Source organism: Eptesicus fuscus, chromosome 2 (assembly GCF_027574615.1).
Source record: "Eptesicus fuscus isolate TK198812 chromosome 2, DD_ASM_mEF_20220401, whole genome shotgun sequence".
In the NCBI taxonomy this organism is placed as follows: domain Eukaryota; kingdom Metazoa; phylum Chordata; class Mammalia; order Chiroptera; family Vespertilionidae; genus Eptesicus; species Eptesicus fuscus.
In genome coordinates, this window is record NC_072474.1 from 110,469,408 (window position 1) to 110,490,697 (window position 21,290).

The 21,290-nt window shown below is 39.6% G+C and overlaps 1 protein-coding gene across 7 annotated transcripts in view; it reads right to left on the minus strand.

The window, feature by feature from the left end:
- CPEB2 (cytoplasmic polyadenylation element binding protein 2) overlaps window positions 1-21,290 on the minus strand; it is a 62,229-nt gene that overhangs the window by 29,216 nt on the left and 11,723 nt on the right. For all 7 annotated transcript variants that reach the window (XM_054708118.1, XM_054708099.1, XM_054708109.1 and 4 more), the window contains 2 exons: window positions 19,022-19,112; window positions 641-691 (listed from right to left, as the gene is read on the minus strand). In XM_054708118.1, the coding sequence (XP_054564093.1) occupies window positions 641-691; window positions 19,022-19,112 (142 nt within the window). The remainder of the gene's footprint in view (window positions 1-640; window positions 692-19,021; window positions 19,113-21,290) is intronic.

The following is a 21,290-nucleotide window of genomic DNA, read 5'->3' on the forward strand; positions in this document are numbered from 1 at the left end:
ATATCTTTCTGAAGGATATTTTAATCCTTCATGCTTACTCCCACAGTCATGAATGTGTTAAGTACTGTAACTCTCTGAATACAATGTTTGTCTAACAGAAAGAAAACAAAGTTTAATGAAAGTTTATTCTTTTTCTAACTTTGGTGAATTTCACATTGTAAAAGTTCTAGTTAGAATAGATAAAGTTAGTGTGACCACCATCTTTATAAAATCACCAGTATATTCTTTAGTTGAACATTAACAGTAGTGCTATAGTAATAACAAATTCTATGTATTTGCAAACATCATCTCATTTAATTCTCCTAATAAACCTTGAGATTTTATTCCCATGCTCACAGAAGTTACTTCATCAAGATTACTCCCATTGCCTGGAAAGCCAATATTCAAACTCAGGACTGTCTCCAAAGACTGTGGTAGCTGAATTAAGTCATACTATCATAAATATACTTCAATGGTGGCTTTGCCAGCCAGAATATACTGAAACACCCAATTCTGCTTTCTGTACAGAAAGTGTTGTAGCTTTATTTTTGTACCTATAATATGACTAACATATAGAATAGGAAAGGTTTAGAGAAAGGCATTCAACCATCTTTATTTATGTAAATCAACTGGAAAAATAAAATGGTTTCATACAACTTACCATTTAACATCAACAGATTGTCAGTTCCTGGATGTGGATAGCTCAATCGACCTTTAAAAAGATAGGAAAGTGTGAAGATTATTGAGCTATTTGCAAATTAAAATAGAAAGGGGCATAAGGGGAAAACTATTGAACACAGCATATTTCTTAAGGACTAAAAAGGTAATGTTTAACTCAAAGTACATTAACTAAAATGATCCTTGAAAGTTGAAAACAAAAACAGTTAACCTACTTCCTAGATCATAAGAGCACAATGAGATTTGGAAAAAAATCCCTATAGAATAAAGTCTATTTATTTTGAAATATAAAAACAATGTAGGTATCCTAGTCTTTCAAACTTAATAGAAGATGTGAGAATTTCTTAATATTACAATGTTGAAATTTTATTTTTCTAAAAATAAAATTTGAAAAAAAGTAATTTCTATTCTTAAATAAAAAAACCTGAATATTAAAATAAACAGTAAAAATTCATGATGACTTGCCATTTAATTCAATATCATTTTATATAGTTGTACTTAAAGAAGTTTAATGAAAATGTCTTAGAAGTATTATTACAGGTATTGGAAATCTAACTTGTTTTAAGTTTAAAGATGATATAAAAATAAAAATATAAAAAATGAAAATAGTAAGGCTTAAGAGCATAATAGCATAGTATATTTCCTTTGAGTCATTCTTCACTTAGGAGTTTTGCATTACTAAATGCAGAAAGGACAACAGTATATATTAAGAAAAAAAGGTATGCAGGAACATACTGTAGTTTATCCAACATTTTTACATTCTAGCTTGTTTGGTGAAATGCCAAAAGTGAGGATAATCACTGTTTTTAGTTCATTAAAATATAGGGCTTTTCTCTAACACCTAAATCTCTGATAGACTATTTGAAAGATACATTAAAATCCATTTAGAAATCTGCTAAAAATGAAATGTCTGTGAGATTGCATTTTAGCAACTTTCAGCACAATCCCTTTAAAAAAACATTCCTGGGACCTGGGGAGTATTATGCTGAGTGAAATAAGCCAGTTAGAGAAAGACAAGCATTACATGATCTCACTCATATGTGGAATGTAAAGAACAAAATTAACTGATGAACAAAATAGATCCAGAGACATAGAAGCATGGAACAGACTGTTGAATCTGAGGAAAGGAGGGTGTGGGTGGGTGGAAAGAGATCAAAGAACTTGTATGCATTTATGCCTAACCCATGGATGGACACAGACAATAGAGTGGTGAAGGCCTGGGGCAGAGGGTGGGGGCAGGCTAGAAGGGGTCAATGGGGGAAAAAAGAGGACATACTAATTCAACAGTAAAGATTTTAAAAATAAATAAATAAGGAAAAAATACATTATGATAACAAATAATGTATTGCCACCAGAGGGTGACCAATAAATATCTGAATGGAGTTGGCATGATTAGTAAGGAGTACAGATAAACTACATTACCTTTACTACCTCTGCAAATACTCTATATTTCTGGGCCCTTTACTCTGTCCAAATATTCCATACAAGACAAATCTTAAACAAAGGTGTCACTCTAACAGCATAGAAATATGATAATTGTTGTGATAGCTCAGAATGTACAGAAAAAGCAGAATCCTAAACAGGATTCCAACAGCATGGAACATTACTTTGAAGTATCATAGCTTATTTTGGAAATATGCCTATTTCTAAACATCTTCTTGCAGATGAGTAAATTTAGAGAAAAATATAAAACCACAAAAAAATTACTATTATTTCTGACTTGAGACTGAACATCAAAACTATGAAAGTGGCAACTTGTGTTGCTGTTCTGTGTAACAAGTTCATTAAGTCTTGCACACTGACAGTGTGTAGGAGGATGAGAATACAAATATGCATAATATACAGTCTTCCCTTATGTGCTTATGATATAATAGTGAAGATGGACACAAATATACAATTTCAATAAAATCTGCCAAATGTGAAAAGAGTTATGTACAGTATCCTATATAATAAAGAGCTAATATGCAAATGGTCATCATGCCCTCGTGCCAGGGCCAGGGGACCTGAGGCTGCGCCTGCCACCCGATGGAGTTGACGGGGGACCTGAGGCTGCGTACCCTCCACTCGCCCAGTGGGGCTTGACTGGGGTGGAGCCAGCAGGGTCTGGGTCTCGCACAATTTTGAGGCGCACACAGGTGGGTGGGGACCTGACTCTGGGTCCCGCGAGGGATTTTCATATACATTTTACTAATTTTCTTTCATCTTTGACACTTCTATTATAGAGAAAGGGCAAATGGCAATATTAAAATATTTCCTCTAATTAATTCCCTTTTAATGTGCATGAATTTCGTGCACCAGACCACTAGTGCTATATAAAACCCCCCACAAAGGTATTTAACCAAGTCCAGGGATTCAGGCAAAACTTCCTGGAAAAAGTAAATTGAACAAAGCCTTAAACCTTGCTTCATTTAAAACAAAAATAAAAACAAAAACAAAACAAAAAAACAACACTAACTTTCAACTGCCATGTAATTACCCTTTAACAGATTCATTGTTCACTTTATCCCAAGACACAGATAACAAGATATTTTCATTGCTAATAGTTTTTGACTTTTTGGCTCTGAAGGGACTTAAAAGGCACACATGTGGAAAGTTCAAAAGACAGCTACCTATTTACAAATGGATATATACTTGTGTATATGTTCTAAAACAGATCTCAAAGCAGGAAAATCTCTCAACATAATAAAATACTCCAAAATGAAAGAAAGAAATTTAGACTATGTTAGAATTATACAATTACTTTTTCTCTACTTCAGTAAAACTATATCTTTACAAGTTAACTTTTACAGTTATATTTTACTTAGGATAGTTTAAAATTACTTTCACCAAGAACCTGCCAATTGATAATAACTAACATTTGAGGATTTGTGCCAGAAGCTTTTCTAAGTTCTTCACAACCTATGTTATTTAGCTCTCACAACAATCTATGAGTTAGGTATTACGATCTTCCCATTGAAGATGAAGACTCTGTGCCACAAAAGATGAAATCACTTGCCCATGTTACACCTATCAGGTAGCCCTGGCAAGACTCCAACCCTGACAGTTTGGCTCCATACTCTTAATCACTATCTTATAATGATTTCCTAGGTGGTAATGTAATTCAAAAGAAGGTGTGTATGCATAGCTATAGGAAAAATTCAGCCATTAAGAAAAGTCACAGAATTTTCTCTAGTATATTAGATAACATATTTCAATATAGGCAAAAATACATTGCTGTAAAACCAATTTCTTCTCCCTATAATCCAAAAGCCGTGTGGTGCAGAGACTAGTAGTTGTACACTAATACCTGTTCCTGTGAATAGTAGGACCCCCAAATGCCTATAGAGTAAAAATCTATATTTCTCAGCCTTCCGTGAAGTTACATGTGCCCATGTATGTAAAATCTGGCCAATGAGATGTAAAGCAGAATTGGAATGAATAGTTTCAGGGAAGATATTCCCTTTCCTTCACCTTTTTCCTTCTTGCTGGAAAGAAGATGAGATGGCTAAACTAAAACAGCCATATTGTATCATGAGGCAGAAGCTGGGTGTTATGGATAACAGAATCAGACAGAAGATGCCTAGATCCATGAAAATCACCACAACACTTCTAGGAGTCCTATGTTTACGTAAGAGAAACAAACTTCTATTTTATTTAAGCCATTTATGAGTTTTTTTGTTGTTCCAGAAGAACCTAATCTTACAATAGTTCTCTAGTAATAAATTTGGTCAAATGGTTTATTATTGTGAAAATATCATAATGTATAATTGTATAATAGTTTTAATACATCTATAAATAATAAATATATTACCCCTTGACACTTCTTTTACATTGATATTATGAAATTTAAAATAAATAATTTTGAAAAAATATATATTTATTCTTAGGTGTCAGTGAATAGCTAGAGGACCTACAGTATCTTGAAATTATCTTATTAGTCTATTTTGATTTAATAGTAATGTGTATAATACATATTCATGATATAATTCATGTTAACTATTTTAGATGCATATTTGAGCAACAAAAACACTGAGAAATTGACAATTGCACTGCATATAAGTTATCACATATAGACAAGTTGTCAGTTACTAAAATTTTAACAAAGTATTATTTAAAAAAATATATATTTAAGTCAGGCCATTTGGAGAATGAGTTCTTTCTCTAAAACAATTGCTACCAATTTTAAAAACAAAATAGTGATGATAAAATAATAAAACTTATGCCACTTTTTTGTATTTAAACCTTTTAAAATTGTAGAAATGTGAACTAGAAAGAATGAAAATGAAGCCAAACACTTCCCTAACATCCTATATAACAAAGAGGTAATATGCAAATTGACCATCACTCCAACACACAAGATGGCCACCCCCATGTGGACACAAGATGGCCACCACAAGATGGCCGGCAGGGGAGGGCAGTTGTGGGCAAGCAGGCCAGCAGGGGAGGGCAGTTGGGAGGGACCATGCCCCCAGCTGCCATCCCCTCCAGCCTGATCGATGCCTAACTGCTCCCCTGCCGGCCGGGCCTCTTTGCCATTCCTCAAACATGCCAGTCATATTCCCATTTCAGGGTCTGTATATTTCTTCTTCTTTTTACATAAAATGCAAAGATATGACCAAAGCTTGCACCTTTCACTAAATTCTGGTCATTAAGAGATGCCATCTCAGACCATTCTATCTAAAACACCAGATTCTTTCTCTCTCCCTTGACACTATGACTTTTCTTCACACCACTGGTTCTTTTTGTCTCTAGCCTTCATTAAAACAGAAGATCCATAAGGGCAGGATTATGTATTTTTGCTTTCCTCTACTACATCTCTATCAATCAAAAGCACAGTACCGAAATATGTGTTTATGTGGGGGACAGAAAGTATGTTCTCTAAGGAAATGGAAATATTACAGAACAAGATCAGTTCATTACAAATCTCATAAGTATGGGGAGAAGAGGGAGGACAAGTCCTGTTCTTCATTCTTTGTCAAGATAAATTTTCCCCTTTTCTATAACTATTTTAACAAATACAGACAAAAAATGATCTCTAAATTCATAGTTAATGATGCCAACCTATTCCTCGTTAGTGATGAAAAAGTGCTAGAGAACACTGCATTCCATTCTGCCAATTCCTTTTCGTAATTAAATGTATTAGGGTTACATTGGTTAATAAGATTATACAGACTTTAAGTGTGCAGTTCTATAATCCATCATCTGTATACTGAATTGTGTACCCATCACCCAAAGATAAATCTTCCTCTGTCACCATATATGTGACCTTTACCCTTTACTAACACCTCTCCCTTCCCTCTGATAACCACCACATCACATCATAGTCTGTGTCAAAAACACCATTTAATTCACATTAGAATCATAAAGATCCTGGGTTAGAATTAACATTAGACCAATTAATAAGATAGTATGGTGCAGTGGTTAAAAACTCAAACTCAAGAACTATTAAGTTTCACCACTTACTGGCACTGAAACTTGGGGCAATCTACACTAATAAAAGAGAAAGATGCAAATTGACCGTACCTTCGTGATGCCCACCAGCCAATCAGGAGTGAGTATGCAAATTAACACAACAAAGATGGTGGGTTAATTTGCATACACAGGCACTGAGCGGCTGGGGGCCGGACGCAGGCATTCCACACCACCCCAGCCGCTCTGGGCCTCTGGGCAGTGTGAGAAGGCAGAAAGGCGGCTCCCTGCCAGAGCAAAGGTGGAAAGGCGGCTCCAGCCGGAGCGAAGGCGGTGCCGGCAGCCAGGGGAAGGAAGGCCCATTCTTGTACAAATCTTCGTGCATTGGGCCTCTAGTCTATATATATAATAGACCAATATGCTAATTAACCAGGACGCCGTAATGGGTCGACCTGACAGGAGGAGGTTGCATGCACAGTGTCAGGGGCAGGGCGGCAGGGTCCTGTGCGCGTCTGTGCTGGGGGAAGGCCTGATCAGCACTGGCTGCGGCTGCTTCAAGGGCCGGAGAGGGAGGCAGGGCCAGACAGGTGGCGGACACAGCTGCTTTGGGGCCTGCGGAGAGAGGCAGGGCCAGCTGGCAGCGGCCATGGCTGCTGCAGGGCTTGGGCAGTGAGACAGGGCCAGCCGGCAGCGGACACAGCTGCTGCAAGACCTGGGGAGTGAGGCAGGGCCGGACAGGTCACTTGAGGGTGGGCGGTGCCACACGATTTTGAATTGCGCACTAGGCTCCTAGTACCTAATAAAACCATCGATCTACTTTAGTTTCCAGTAAAATTACTGTTTAACTCACTCTTAAATCAGGATCCCATCATAATTTTTTTACCTAATAATTATTTATAACTTTTAATGTTTTTATGTAATCTATACTAAAAAGTATATCAAGAAATACAGAATATCAAAAATTTGTTTCTTGTAAAATATAATCACAAATAAACAAGCCATTAATCATCTAGTAAGATAAAACTGGTACTAATTAAGATATATGCAATTAATACTGAAATCAAGTTGAAATAATGGTTGCAAAACTTTACATTGTAGAAGGGTAAAATCATATTAATATGCAATGGCCAATCAAAATTGCCAATGGAAGTGTAAACTGGCATAAAACAAAAATAAGTTGGCAATATATGCCTAGAGCTTTAAAATCAATTGTATTAAGTCTATTTTATAAAAATAAACACAAAAAAGCTTAATAAATTTTATTTAAAAATTTGAAATAACTAAATGTCCAACTCTAGGGGAATAGTTATACAAACTATTTCACATGCATGTTAATAATTTTTAAAAATTCTAAATAAATATTGAAAAATATGAATAATTTTGGAAAATGTGTAATCATTCAGCCAACAGTCTATTAAGTCCCTCGTATCTGCCTGACATTTTGACAGATGTTGATCAAGATAAAGCCAAAGCAGAGGTTGCCATTGGTTACATGAACAGTATCCTGTGGAAGATCTGGAAGCTGTGAGCATGTACAGTTGAGTGGTAACTGACTTTGTAGAGCAGAAATCACTGAAAACACTGAAACCTAAACTGGTGTGTGCAAGGGGAGACTTTCAAGAAATAAGCCAGTTACTGTAGCAGATACCTAGGAAAAGGCTCAGAAATATGAGGCTCTGGTTATCGCTGAGAATAGATGTGGGAAGGCTGAAGACTGCTGGTTAGTTTTTACCTGAATGAGAGACACATAGCCTCTTCTTGGCTATTCTAAGGATGCTAGCAACCAGGCCTACAGCTCACAGAAGGAATGAAAATCACACATCCAGGTCCATTTCTCAGACCAATAGAAAAGACTGAGACACAGACACTGTGCGAGTTCCATCTGACTGGCTCACAAGCAATGTTCACTACTAAACCCCAACTAGGTACATCGAACTTCCAATCATCATTTTTGTCTTTTCTTTAAATGTGAATAGCAAAGAATCATAAGATATTTGATGAAAGCCTCCAACATGAGCAAAAAAAAAACCCCAAAAACAAACAAAAAAAACCACAAACAAATAGAAAAGAGGAACTTAGAAGAAAAATAATACAAAGATCTGGAAAAATAATCTTCCAACACTATAATATAGTGTTTAAAGATAGACACTACAATGAAATAAGGTAAAAGAATAATGAGAAAGTCCTAAGAATATTTTTAAAGAGAATCTTAAAAGGTCAGAGAAAAATTTTAACTGAAAAAAAAAATTTATAGAAAGATTGAAAAATAAGACATGAGGAATTCACTCCAAAAGCAAAACAACAAAAGGTAAAGCAACAGAAAACAGAAATCTGACAATGAGAACAGGCAGTTTAGAGTTGAATAGGAATTACATAAATTGGTAATATAAAAAAATAGAAGGAAATAAATTATCACAGAAATACCAAAATTTTTGAGAAGAAAATTAATGTCAGAATTAAAAGTTGACCACAACATGCAGCAGAGGAAATAAAACAAAGAAATAAAAGAAAGGAAGGCAGGCAGGCAGAGCCTTCTACTCCCACCCCCCTCCAAACACACACTGAAAGACCCATATAGTTCATTTATATAAAATTTCAGAGCCACAGGCATGAAAATATCCTGAAATAGTTTCCAGAATGAAAAGAAAATATTCAAAAACACAAAACAAACAACCACCATACAAGTGGACAGGTTTCAGATGGTATTTTAGTAACTGAATATAATGAAGATTTGTTCCTCCAGAATATATAGGACTTTTTTTTTTTAATTTCTTTTCTTACTACAAAAAATGGTATTTATTCATTAAAGGAAATCTAAAAAAGGATAGAAAAAAAATTTTTAAATTATAATTCTACAGTTCCACTAAGTAAAATAACCATGTTTGATATTTTTGGTATATACTTTTCTAATCTTTTCTTTTTCTATTTTTATGATTAAGATGTTCTCAATATCCCAAATTTGATTTCCCTCCAACCTACTTAACTTAAAAAATGAGTTAAAAAAAATATATATATATATGCTAAGAACTTATATAGTGCCATATGGCTTATATAACAAGAAATAGAAATCTTCTCCCTCATTCTGTACTTCTGATTACCATTCATTAGAGGTAGCCACCTGCAATGTTTTTTAACTGGTTCTTCATGTCATTATCTGTAAGTAATATGCTTATGCTTTCTGTTTCCTACATTTTAGGTATTATCTGTTAACTGTCTAATTTCACTTACTCATCCCCTAACATTTTCTCTACTTTGTCCTCTCAAAATGATTATAGAACCATTTTTCTTTAAATTAGGAGGCATGCCCTAACCAGTTTGCTCAGTGGATAGAGCGTTGGCCTGTGGACTCAAGGATCCTAGGTTTGTTTCCGGTCAAGGGCATGTATGTTGGCTGCAGGCACATACCCAGTGGGGAGTGTGCAGGAGGCAGCTGATCGATGTTTCTCTCCCATCAATGTTTCTAACTCTCTATCCCTCTCCCTTCCTCTTTATAAAAAAATCAATAAAATATATTTAAAAAATAAATTAGGAGGCATGCTACTATGATAATGCAAATAACATTCATAAATGAACCATGTATCTATATTAATAAAGAGCTAATATGCTAATGGTCGGGACGCCTTAACGGGTAACGACTAGGTAATTAGCATATTAGCTGGGGCATTGCTCTGGAGTCGGGGCAGAACCAGGGAGGCGCCCGGAGGAGGCGGGACCATCTCGTACCGGGGAGGGCAGGGGTGAGAGCCCATAGCGCCCCCCTCACCAGTCCTTCACCACCCACCGCTCGCACTCTGAGTGCCCCGCGGCCCCTGCCAGGGGAGCGCAGCGGGTGGGAGGCATCCACGCTCTCCTCCGGTGCCATGACGGGGCGGAGCCTCTACGTTGCTCTGGAGATGGGGCAGAAGCGGGGAGGCGCCCAGCCTGAGGTGACTCGAGGGACTGAGGGCAAGGCTTGAAGGCCAGAGGGTTTGGGGGCTGGGCCAGGCTCGCTAGAGCTCTGCGTGGACAGGTTCAGGTGTCAAGGCAGGACTGCAGGTGGGTGGGCAGTGCTGCGCTATTTCGCGCACTGGGCTCCTAGTGATTTATACTATAACACAGAAATTGTCAACTGATATGCTGCAAGAATTTTTAAAACATGAAATACCTATTTAGTCAAGGGCACTGGCCTCTTTTTCCTTAGATCAGTGGTCAGCAAACTGCGGCTCACGAGCCACATGTGGCTCTTCGGCCCCTTGAGGGTGGCTCTTCCACAAAATACCACATGCGGGGCATGCACGTACAGGGCGATTGAAACTTCATGGCCCATGCACAGAAGTCGGTTTTCGGCCTGGACGAGTCTATTTTGAAGAAGTGGTTCTAACGCCGAGCCACACTCAAGGGGCCAAAGAGCCGCATGTGGCTCCCAAGCCGTGGTTTGCCGACCACTGCCTTAGATAAATAAATAAATAAATAAATAAATAAATAAATAAATAACTGCCAACACAATAATAGCGGTCTACTGTGAATGAATCAAAATTATACCTATTATGTCAGATCAGCAAAAAATATATTTCTTGGTGTGCGCATAATTTTATTAATTAGTTTATGTGTGCCATGAAAAGGAAAAAGTTGAAAATTGCTGCTATAACATATTCTTTTTCATATAACTGTTTCTCCTGGAATTAATCATTGTTTCTTGTTAAGTACTTGTCACTAATTCGTCCCAAAATTTAGTAGATCTCTAAAACTTCTCTCTATACATAGAAATCAAATAATTATCTAGATGGAGTTTTTTTCTGCCATCAAAGGCATTCTTTTTGTAGCTCTCTATAACTGTCATTTTGATAAACATGCTCTCAAAGTTGAGAACTTATGTCCAGCTCAAAAGTTCCTAAGTCTAAAATGTAAGTTCTCACAAAGAGACTTTCATAAATTCATACAAGTTATTTTGTGATTCAAAATGTTAAGTTCGGGTGAAGAGAATCAGAGGAAAAAGAAAAGTGTAAAGAAAGAGGTTAAACTATGTAGTATTACCACAACAATTTAGCAATTTAAAGAAGTATTCCTTGTTTTCTCAGGAATTATTTTTGTCAAAATTATGCAGAAATTCTTACTTCAGGAGCCTTGGAAATAGATGTTGAGCAGTGAAGTAATAAAAATGAAGCTAGATATAAAAAAAACACACGGTCAATAAAAAGTTTTAAAAGCATCCACTTCTGAACATTTGTTGGCATAAAATCATGCTCTAAATGGTTTTTCCTGAATTACTTGTAATTATTCAGGGAACACTGGTAATGGCATTATGACTCGCCGAGACAGATCCTCCCAAGAACTGTTATATAAAATGCATTTCATTTTATAATGTTCAGTCAACTCGTACGAGCTAAAATTAAATTTTTTGTTTGCCCTTATACTTTGAGCAAGGGATAAGCAATTTTTGGTAAAAATGCTTACACAGTAAGACCCTTTTACAAATTGCTGAGAGCAGGGAGAGAAGAGGGTTTAACAATAATCACTGTCTTGTTCTTTTGTTTGAAGTAGAATGAATTGACACCACACATACACATAAAAGATGCCAGGTTATTTAATATAGGTATGCAAAACAAAACTGCAACGTCACAAAACTGAACTTCGCAAAGCATGATTTACTTTGACCATTAAAAGAATCCATATTTATTTATTTGAAAAGGAAAATGCAAAGAATACAGTTATCAGAAAATGGGATGTTAAAGGTAAGAAACCCCAGCAGAATAAACAAAACAGGCAGGTTAGTGCCACTCATACTAAAGAAAACACACAGCAGTGTGTTCGTGTTCACAATCCGAAGCCCAACACAGCACACACTCCGCAGGGCAGGCTGAGCAGTGTTACACCCCATCACACAGGCTCCCCTAAGGGCGTTATGCCAGAACTAGTCCGCTTTCAGTTCTTCAAGTGACAAGCTCTTCCATACATCTGGTCCCTTCATCTAGTTGGCACTTTCCCTCAATATTTTTCACCTTTGTACTGCTTAGGGCTTCAGGTCTCAGCTTTCTTACTTCACATCTAAATAAGGTATCCTTGTCTCTCCACTTATTACCTCCCTAAGCACCTTATAATCTTACTCATAGTATCCCTGACACTCTGTATAACTATCTACACTAATAAAAGAGAAACATGCAAATTGACTGTCCCTCCGCTACGCCCACCAGCCAATCAGGAGTCAGTATGCAAATTAACCTGACAAAGATGGCAGGTTAATTTGCATATAGAGGCACCGAGCGGCCTGGGTCCCAGGAACATCCTCAGGACCCAGGCTGCTCCTAGCCTGTAGGCCCACACATAGGCCCTGAGCGGCTGGGGTCCCAGAACGCCCCCAGCCACTCTGGGCCTACGGGCACAGGCTCCAAGGGGATGTTCCCACCCTGTGGCTGCTTGCATGTGCACTGGCACCAAGCGGCAGCCCGGGCCCATGCCCCCCAGACCGGCGCCTACAATGCGGGGCTGGCTGCCGGCCTCGGGGGCGTGCCCCCCAGGCGGCAGGGACATGCCCCTAGTCCAGTGGACACAACGCAGGGGGTCCTCTGCACATGAGCTGCAGAGGAAACACCTTTTCTTTTCTTTTTAAAAAAAATACATTTTATTGATTATTTTACAGAGAAGAGGGGAGAGGGATAGACAGTCGGAAACATCGATGAGAGAGAAACTTCGATCAGCTGCCTCCTGCACACTCCCCACTGGGGATGTGCCCCCAACCCAAGGTACATGCCCTTAACAGGAATCAAACCTGGGACCCTTTAGTCTGCAGGCCGACGCTCTATCCCACTGAGCCAAACCAGTTCAAGCGTAAACACCTTTTCTGACTGTTCATTGACTAAGCTCCCTGTACGCCACCACTTGCAGTGTTCTTAGTAACTTGGGTTATAAGAATCCAAGAAGGTGATCTAGGGTTTTTCCACCACACTCCTGGAGGAAAAAATGAAGGTCCGTTGCTGGAGGGGCTAAGAAATGTCATATCCTGCCCTAGCTGGTTTGGCTCAGTGGATAGAGCCTCGGCCTGCTGACCACAGGGTCCGGGTTTGATTCTGATCAAGGGCATGTATCTAGGTTACAGGCTCCTCCCTGGCCGGGGCCCAGGTCAGGGCACATGCAGGAGGCAACCAATCAAAGTGTCTCTCTCACATTGATGTTTCTCTCTGTCTCTCCCGCTCTCTTCCACACTCTCTAAAAATCAATGGAAACATATCCTTAGATGAGGATAAAAAAAAAAAAAAAGAAAGAAAGAGATGTCATATCCTATGAAAGACACATCTTGAAAATGCCTAAAGAAAGTTGTCATTTTTTCATGGTGAAGGAACTGGAGTCCCTGTTGATGAAAACACCTTGGCAGCTGCAGTGGCTGGCAGTGGCTGTAGCAGCAGGGTGATGGGGCTGGTGCATTCCCTTGATCAGCCCGGTCGCCTCCCACAGAGGGAGGCCAGACTGCGGCTTAGGCCCGCTCCCCAGGGGAACGGGCCTAAGCCATCAGTAGGACATCCCCTGAGGGCTCCCAGTCTGTGAGAGGGGACAGGCTGGGCTGAGGGGAACCCCCCCAGTGCACAAATTTCGTGCACCGGGCCCCTAGTATGTATATAACTATATATTACATCTATATGTTATATTATGTTAGTATATTATGTTTATATATTATACTAGAAGCCCGTTGCACTAAGTTTCGTGCAATAGACTTTCCTTCACCTGGCTGCCAGCACCAGTTTTCTGCCAGCACCAGTTTTCGTCTGGCCACCCGCCGATCAGAGAGCCTCCCACCAGCAACAGTTTTCCTCTGGCCACCCATCGATCGGAGCGCCTCCCGAAGGCTGAGGGCGGGACTCGGGAAGCGCTCTGATCTGGGGGGTGGCCAGAGGAAAACTGGTGCCAGCAGCCACGCAATCGGCCACCGGAATTCCACCACCGGCTTCTTCCGCCGGCTCCATGGGTCCTCCAGCAGGAGGAGTCGGGGGGGGGGGGGGGGGGACTCACGAGTCCCCGCCCCCAGCTCCTACTGCCAGCCAATCGGCCACCCTGAGTCCCGCCCCCTGCGCCTCCAGCTGGCCCAATTGTGGGCGTAGTGGAGTGATGCAATTTGCATATTACCTTTTTATTATGTAGGATTAGCATATTATATATATATATATATATGCATATTACACATATAACTATAAGCTTTCTATTTCCCCAATAGGCTATACATTCCACAAGAACGAAGTTCATGTCTATTTCACATAACATGTGTCCAAGCCAGAGTTGGACACTGCCTGGCACAAAAGCAGGCACACTTGGTTGCCATCACTTCACATCTATAGAGCCCCTACAAGATATGACCTTACCCACCTGATAGGCTAAACCATAAAAATATTAACATTAAACAATGGAAGTTCCCTACTGACTAGTGATAAACACTGGGAAGGGGGAAAATAGAAATAAGCTGTAGTAAAGCATTTTGGGCTTGAGTAGGGATGGGAGGGCCCTTCTGTCAGTACAGTAAGTCAGTTTTTAGACAGGCCAGTAATCTGCCACTAAAGTTCTTTGGATTCCAGAGATCTGCTTGGTTGCTATTCTTTCTACCGACACTAACTCTTACCTTGAGTAGTTTATGCCTTTTCCTTTAGAAAAGAACTAAATACAACGTTCCAGTTTCTGCCTCCACCTCTGTGGAAGCCAGCATCCATGATGGCCTCCAGTGGCCCCTACCTCCTGGTCTTCACCTCTTCTGAGCAGCAGACCCTTCCCCAGTTGAGCAGGGCTAGTAGGATATCATGGGTGATGGTGTGAGACTTCTAAAACTAGGTCATGGAAGACACTGGGGCATTCCCTTTGAGCTTTACCATTCTCTCTGGGGGAATCAAGTAACTACACTGTGAGAACACTCAGCGTCCAGTCGGAGGTCCACGTGGTGATGAACTGAGCTCTCTTGCCAACAGCCATGAGTGAGTAATCCTGGAAAAGGATCCTCCAGCCCCAGTCAACCCTTCAGATGACTGCAGCCTCAGCCAGCATCTTGACTGCTACCGCATGAGATCCTCAGCCACAACCAACCAGCTAAACTGCTCCTGAATTCTAACCCAAAAAATTGTGAGATAAATGCTTATTCTTGTTTTAAGCTGCTAAATTTAGGGATAATTTGTTATGTAGCAGTAGATAACTAATATAATCTCTCATCACTCAAGCACAAAGGCATTTTTTAAGAAACTTTCACCATTAATATAAAGGGAAACAAGAAATTCATTGAAATTTTTTAACCTGCAACTCCCTTCTCCTTTTTTTATTAGATCCCATAAGGAAGACAAAGTAACTGTCTGATTATTTGAAAACCCTTTTAAAGGATAAAATAAGATTCATTCTATTTTTTGGAAATAAGAATTGCCTGTGTCAAACAGAAGATAGAAATTTCTAAAAGGAAGGAGCAGATGAGATATAAGAAATGGGGCAGAGGTGAAGTGCTGCCCTAAAGATCAGGGGTGGGGAAAAAGGGAAAAGAAATCAAATCCAAAACCTTGCCTAAGCAGCTTTTATTGAAGTCAAGCCTCTTCCCCACCCCACAAATAAAACAACACCCATGAAACTATCAGAGTGTGGGGAGGAAGATATCTATCCTATATAATAAAGAGCTAATATGCAAATGGTCAACACGCCCTCCTACCGTCATGCCATAAGGCTCAGACACTCAACACTGGGGAGAGAGAAATGGGAACCAGTCAGGCACAAATGAGCTTACAAAAGAGGAATGGGGACCAGCCAGGTAGTACAAATGAGCTCGTGAGAGAGGAATGGGCACCAGCCAGGCTGCGGCCCAGGAGAGGCACAAGCCGCCCACCCCATGGTCCCGGGCGTCAGCAGCTGTGCCTGTGCCTGTGGCCCTGGAGAGGGAAAGCTGCCCCCACCCCCCAGGTCCCAGGCGCCAGCGCCTGCAGCTGCAGCCCCTGAGAGGGACAAGCCGCCTGCCCCACGGTCTGGGGCGCCTGCGGCTGCAGCCCAGGCAAAGCCACCTGCCCACGGTCCCATGCGGCTGTGGCCGGCCTGGGAGAAGCTGACCTGGGTCCTAGGTGCCTGCGGCCAGCCAGAGGGAGGGAAGCCTGGGTCCAGGGTGCCTGTGACCGGCTGGAGGAGGGAATCCTGGGTCCCAGGTGCGGGGCGAAGCAGAGGCAGTTAGGGGGTGATCAGGCCAGCAGGGGAGTAGTTAGGGGCAATCAGGCAGGCAGGCAGAGGGGTTAGGGGAGATCAGGCAGGCAGGCAGGTTTAGCAGTTAGGAGCCAGTGGTCCTGGATTGCGAGAGGCAGTCGGACATCACCCGAGGGGTCCCGGATTGGAGAGGGTGCAGGCCGGGCTGAGGGACCCTCCCTCCGTGCTCGAATTTCATGCACTGGGCCTTTAGTACACATATAAAAGCATAATATGCAAATCAACCAGACAGCAGAATGACCTGTCGGCTATGACATGCACTGACCACCAGGGGGCAGACACCCAATGCAGGAGCTTCCCCCAGCCTGGTGGCCAACCTCTATGTCCCTCCCCGCCGTTGGCAGGCTCCAATAGCCCAATGGGGAACAGGGAACCGGGGGTGGGTGGCAGCAGACACGGGTGGCACCAGGGCCCCAATTGCCCTGCCAGTTGCCCCACACACAGAGGGCAACTGGCAGCAGAGGCAGCGGGGGTATGGGGCTGGCTGCCGGCAACCAGGAAAGATCGGCCCTGATTGCATGCCAGGCCTATGGACCCTACCCGGGCATGAACTTCGTGCGCTGGGCCTCAAGTATAATATGATACCAGAAGCTAGTAGAGTCTACCTATGCTGGTGAGAAAAGCAAGAAAAAATTTCAAGTGTCAGCACTTGGGTATCAAAATTGTTTGAATAGATATATGATGCCATTTTACAGAAGTGCTAGACTTACTTCTCTATTCTATGTACAGAAGGTTTCTCAAATATTTTTGTCTTTTTATTCCCTTTCATAATAAATGTGGAACATAAAATTTTCCAATTAGAAACAGATTTGATTGTAAAAGGTAGTGGTGAGCATGTTTTGCCCATTCACGTGGTCAGAGATAATTTTTCTAACAAAAGAATTTTGAACTTATTTGAGATTTTTTATTTATTAAATTCAACTTAGCCTTGCACTGCTTCCAGTTCCTTTTTCAGTCTTTCTAGGTTCTCCTCCACTTTTATCATAACACAGGCTAGAGAACAAGAAAGGCTGAGATAATTAATAGTGCAGCAGAGAATGTTTTCTCCGAACATCTTCAAAAGGCCTTTTTAAATAAGACAGGGAAACAACAACAAAAAACTTTTCATTATCCTTTGGTAATAATTAATGTTGGATTTATATTGTATTAATTTCCAAGAGTTTTCTTTCTAGATAGGCAAGGGAATTGAAATTCTTCATAGTCAGAAGCCACTGGATTCTATTATTAAACAGTGGATCCAAGACAAATTGCTACTGGAACTGTCAACATAACAGTGAAAAATAAGACCCCCAATACTGTACAAAGATTTAAAAAACTATGCTAAATTTTGGTTAAAGCAAAGAAAACACCCACTCAGAACAAAGTACAATTGTCTCTATTCATTTAAGAGGAGAATTACCATTGCCACATGTTGTCAACAATCACTAATGATTCCTTGAGCTTCTCAAGCTCCTTACTAATATAGAAAGTAGAAAAACCAGAAACCCCTTTACAAGCAAAATCCAGAAACATAACAAAAATGTTTATATATCTAGTATTGCCAAGTCAGCCCTGAGCGCTCTCCCCCGCCCCACCCCCACCTGCCCCCCTTGCTGCCAACACTGAAGTCTAGAGTTTTAAGGTTAAAATTTGTAAGGGAATTCTTACTTGGCTTTACAGAATTAAAAACATGAAAAGCTTGCAAAGTAACTCATGGTTTTGATTCAATGAGAGATCCTGAGGCAAACCACAACCAGTTAAGCTGCTCCTGAATTCTTGAATCACAGAAACTGCATGAAGTAATAAATGCTTATTATTATTTTTAGCTGCTAAGTTTTGGGATAGATACTTTATTGCACAGCAATAGATAACTAATATTTCTCATCACTCAATCTCACAGTTTGCTAGTTTTCACCAATAATATAAAACCAATTAGATATATTTATAAAGAAATCTGAATTAATTTACTAAAGACAAATGAAAACAAGAGTGTTAATAAAATTCTTCAGATATAGTTAGTTAACAAGAAGGCTGATTATTTTCCCTCATTTGCACCAACTTTTTGAAAATCTATTCTATACCTCAGAGAAGCTACTATAAATATCCCCTTTCAAAACCCTATGATATGAAGTAGAAGAAAAACAAGGAAGTAAACCTAGGAAAATTCTAGGTTGGAATCACTGCAAACTGTGAATGAAAGTACTCTTAAGAAATTAAAAAAAAAAAATTTCTGTATTTTATAGAATTCTAGAAAAGTGACTATACTATACACTTTTGTTTATTTTATTTAAATATGTTTTTATTGATTTTAGAGGAAGAGGGAGGGAGTGGAGAGGGAGGGAGGGAGGGAGGGGGGGAGGGAGGGAGAGAGAGAGAGAGGGAGAGAGAAAGAAACATCAATGTGAGAGAAAATCAATTGGCTGCTGAACCTACAGCCTGAGCATGTGCCCTAAGCAGGAACTGAACCCACTGTGACCTTTAGGTATATGGGACAACAGTCAACGAACTGAGCCACACTGGCCAAGGCTATACTATACACTTTTAGATCCATTCTTTACCTTCTGGTGGACTTCAGAGTATCTCTAAATGGTAGCTTTGTCTTAAAAAAAAAAAAAGCCAGCATAAAATGAAATAAGCTTCAAAGAAAAAAGTGTAACATTTCACCAAGACAAGGTTCTTATTAATAGTTATCACAGAATGTTATAGGTGGCACAGGTGCTACTTAGTGCTGCTCAAGCTCTAAACTTCTTTCATATAAAAATGGTAAGATAATCAGACAAATTGGTAGATGTATAACATTTTTTAAAAAGTCACCTACCCTTAAGAGGATCATGCTCTGCTCTCATAATATCAATAAGTGAATTTTCCAAAGAGTGCATATTCAAACTGTCATACATTCTACTTCGATCCTAGAAGAGAAGAAAAAAAGACTCAATATAATCTATGCAATTTTTTTTCACAAAGTAATGATAACTATACTATCTTAATCTTCTTACATAAAATAGGACATCTGATTGATATACTATTACTAATGAGTCTGCATCCCAAGATAATATCAATAACTAAGGATCTTATAAACTACAATATTTCTTGTATCAAAGAATATATTTAATACATTAATCTGCAAAATCATATATCAAAAGCAATCTTATTTCATTGGCAATATTAATGCAGTACAGTAAAATTATTTCTATTGCTATCATTCTCAGCTTATAAAGATTTCTGAAATGTGATACACACAGAGCATTTTTAGCTGTTATTTAACTTCTACACTTTTCTCATATATCTAGGAAGACTGGCACTTGGAAAAAAAATGTTGGGGGAAAGGATTTAATTCAATTGCACCATACTTTAAACATCTATCAAACATTGTACATTATTTGACTTAGTCAGAATTTCACAGTAATGAATGCATAAACATATTATACACTAAAAATTTAAAGCATGAAATACCAGTATCAAAACAAAAACTAACACATTTCCCACCTCATCAAGTCTCAGAACAAAGTCTTTTGTGTCATTAGAAGTCTTGTTTGCTGAATGTTTTAAATCCCCTCAACTTGCCTAGTAGATTCTTTAATGTTCATTAATGTATACAGTATTTTGCTCACTATAAAATCAATGTACTTGAACAAACATATATAGGGAACTACCACAGCAGGCTCTGCCCATGCCCCCCAAATCACCCAGGAGATTTTTACCAAAATATGTCATCTCTAACTTCCACCCATTTGTATGTATGTATGTGTGTGTACATGCGCTTGTGCAAGCATATGAATATGTGGGAGAGGCAGGGCAGGCAATTTTTAAATCTTAAACCTGGGTCCATGAGCTTCAAGAAGGATCATGGCATATTTGAGATTATATATAACATTCTGCATGTGCATGTACACACTCTTTTTTCTGAAGAAAGGTTTATGTGTTTCATTGGTTTTCCAAAGGGGTCTACAATCCAGAAGATTCAGAACCAGTCTTTTAGAAAGCTGAAGAAAAACATAAGAAGCTTTCCTGAGAATATATTGATTTACTTACTCTACCTTAACATTTAAATTATGGTTGTGAGCTTTATAAAGGTAGAGGACTGGGAATCAGTAGTGCAGATTAAACAAATTGCTGTCAAGAAACTTAAAAGTAACACTAATGATGAAAAGATTACTAAAACAGAGGCTCTTGTTGCAAATTTATCAGTGATGAGCTATAGTTTAACCCCTTATTTTTAGTTGGATTCCTCAGGTAGAACACACCCATCAGTAACAGGGGTTCACTAAACAGTGACCTTGATTGGCGAGAGAGAGGCACAGAGAATTACTGAACTGTAACAGCAGTTCTCAAACTTGAGCATGCTTCTGAATCATCTGGATTGACTCCTGGGACCCATCTACAGTGTGATTCAATAGGTTGGGAGTGGCCCCTGGTGATACTGAGGCTGTAGGCCTAGTAACCATACTTTAAAAAGCATTGAGCTTCTTGATCTTAAGTTACTAAATAAATCTCTTCAGCTTCTGTTCCACTGTTCTAAGATACAGCACATTATAAATTCTTTATATTCTTTTTACCTTAAATTCTCACAAATAAAATGTTATAGTTCAGGGCTATCTTCTCAGGGTGATTTTTTTTTAACAGAATCAGACTATCTCTCATCTTCAGTCAACCTATGAACTTAATGGTGACTATTACCACTACCTAAATGGTATTTCCCACACAACCTGTTTTTGTGGCCACCTTCTAACTCCATTTCAAGGAATGTGATCCTCCCTTGCTTTGGAGCACAGTAAAATTTATGAGATGATTCTAAATATTTTTTAATATATATTTTTTTATTAATTTCAGAGAGGAAGGTAGAGGGAGAGAAAAAAACTTCAATGATGAGAGGGAATCATTGATTGGCTGCCTCCTGCACACCCCACTACTGGGGGATCAAGCCCGCAACCCAGGCATGTGCCCTTGACCGGAATTGAACTCGGGATCCTTCATTCTGCAGGCCAACGCTCTATCCACTGAGCCAAACTGGCTAGTGCGAAATAATTCTATATACATTGTCAATGGCATGTGCAATATTTAGGGTCTGAAGGGGAAAGATATAGGCA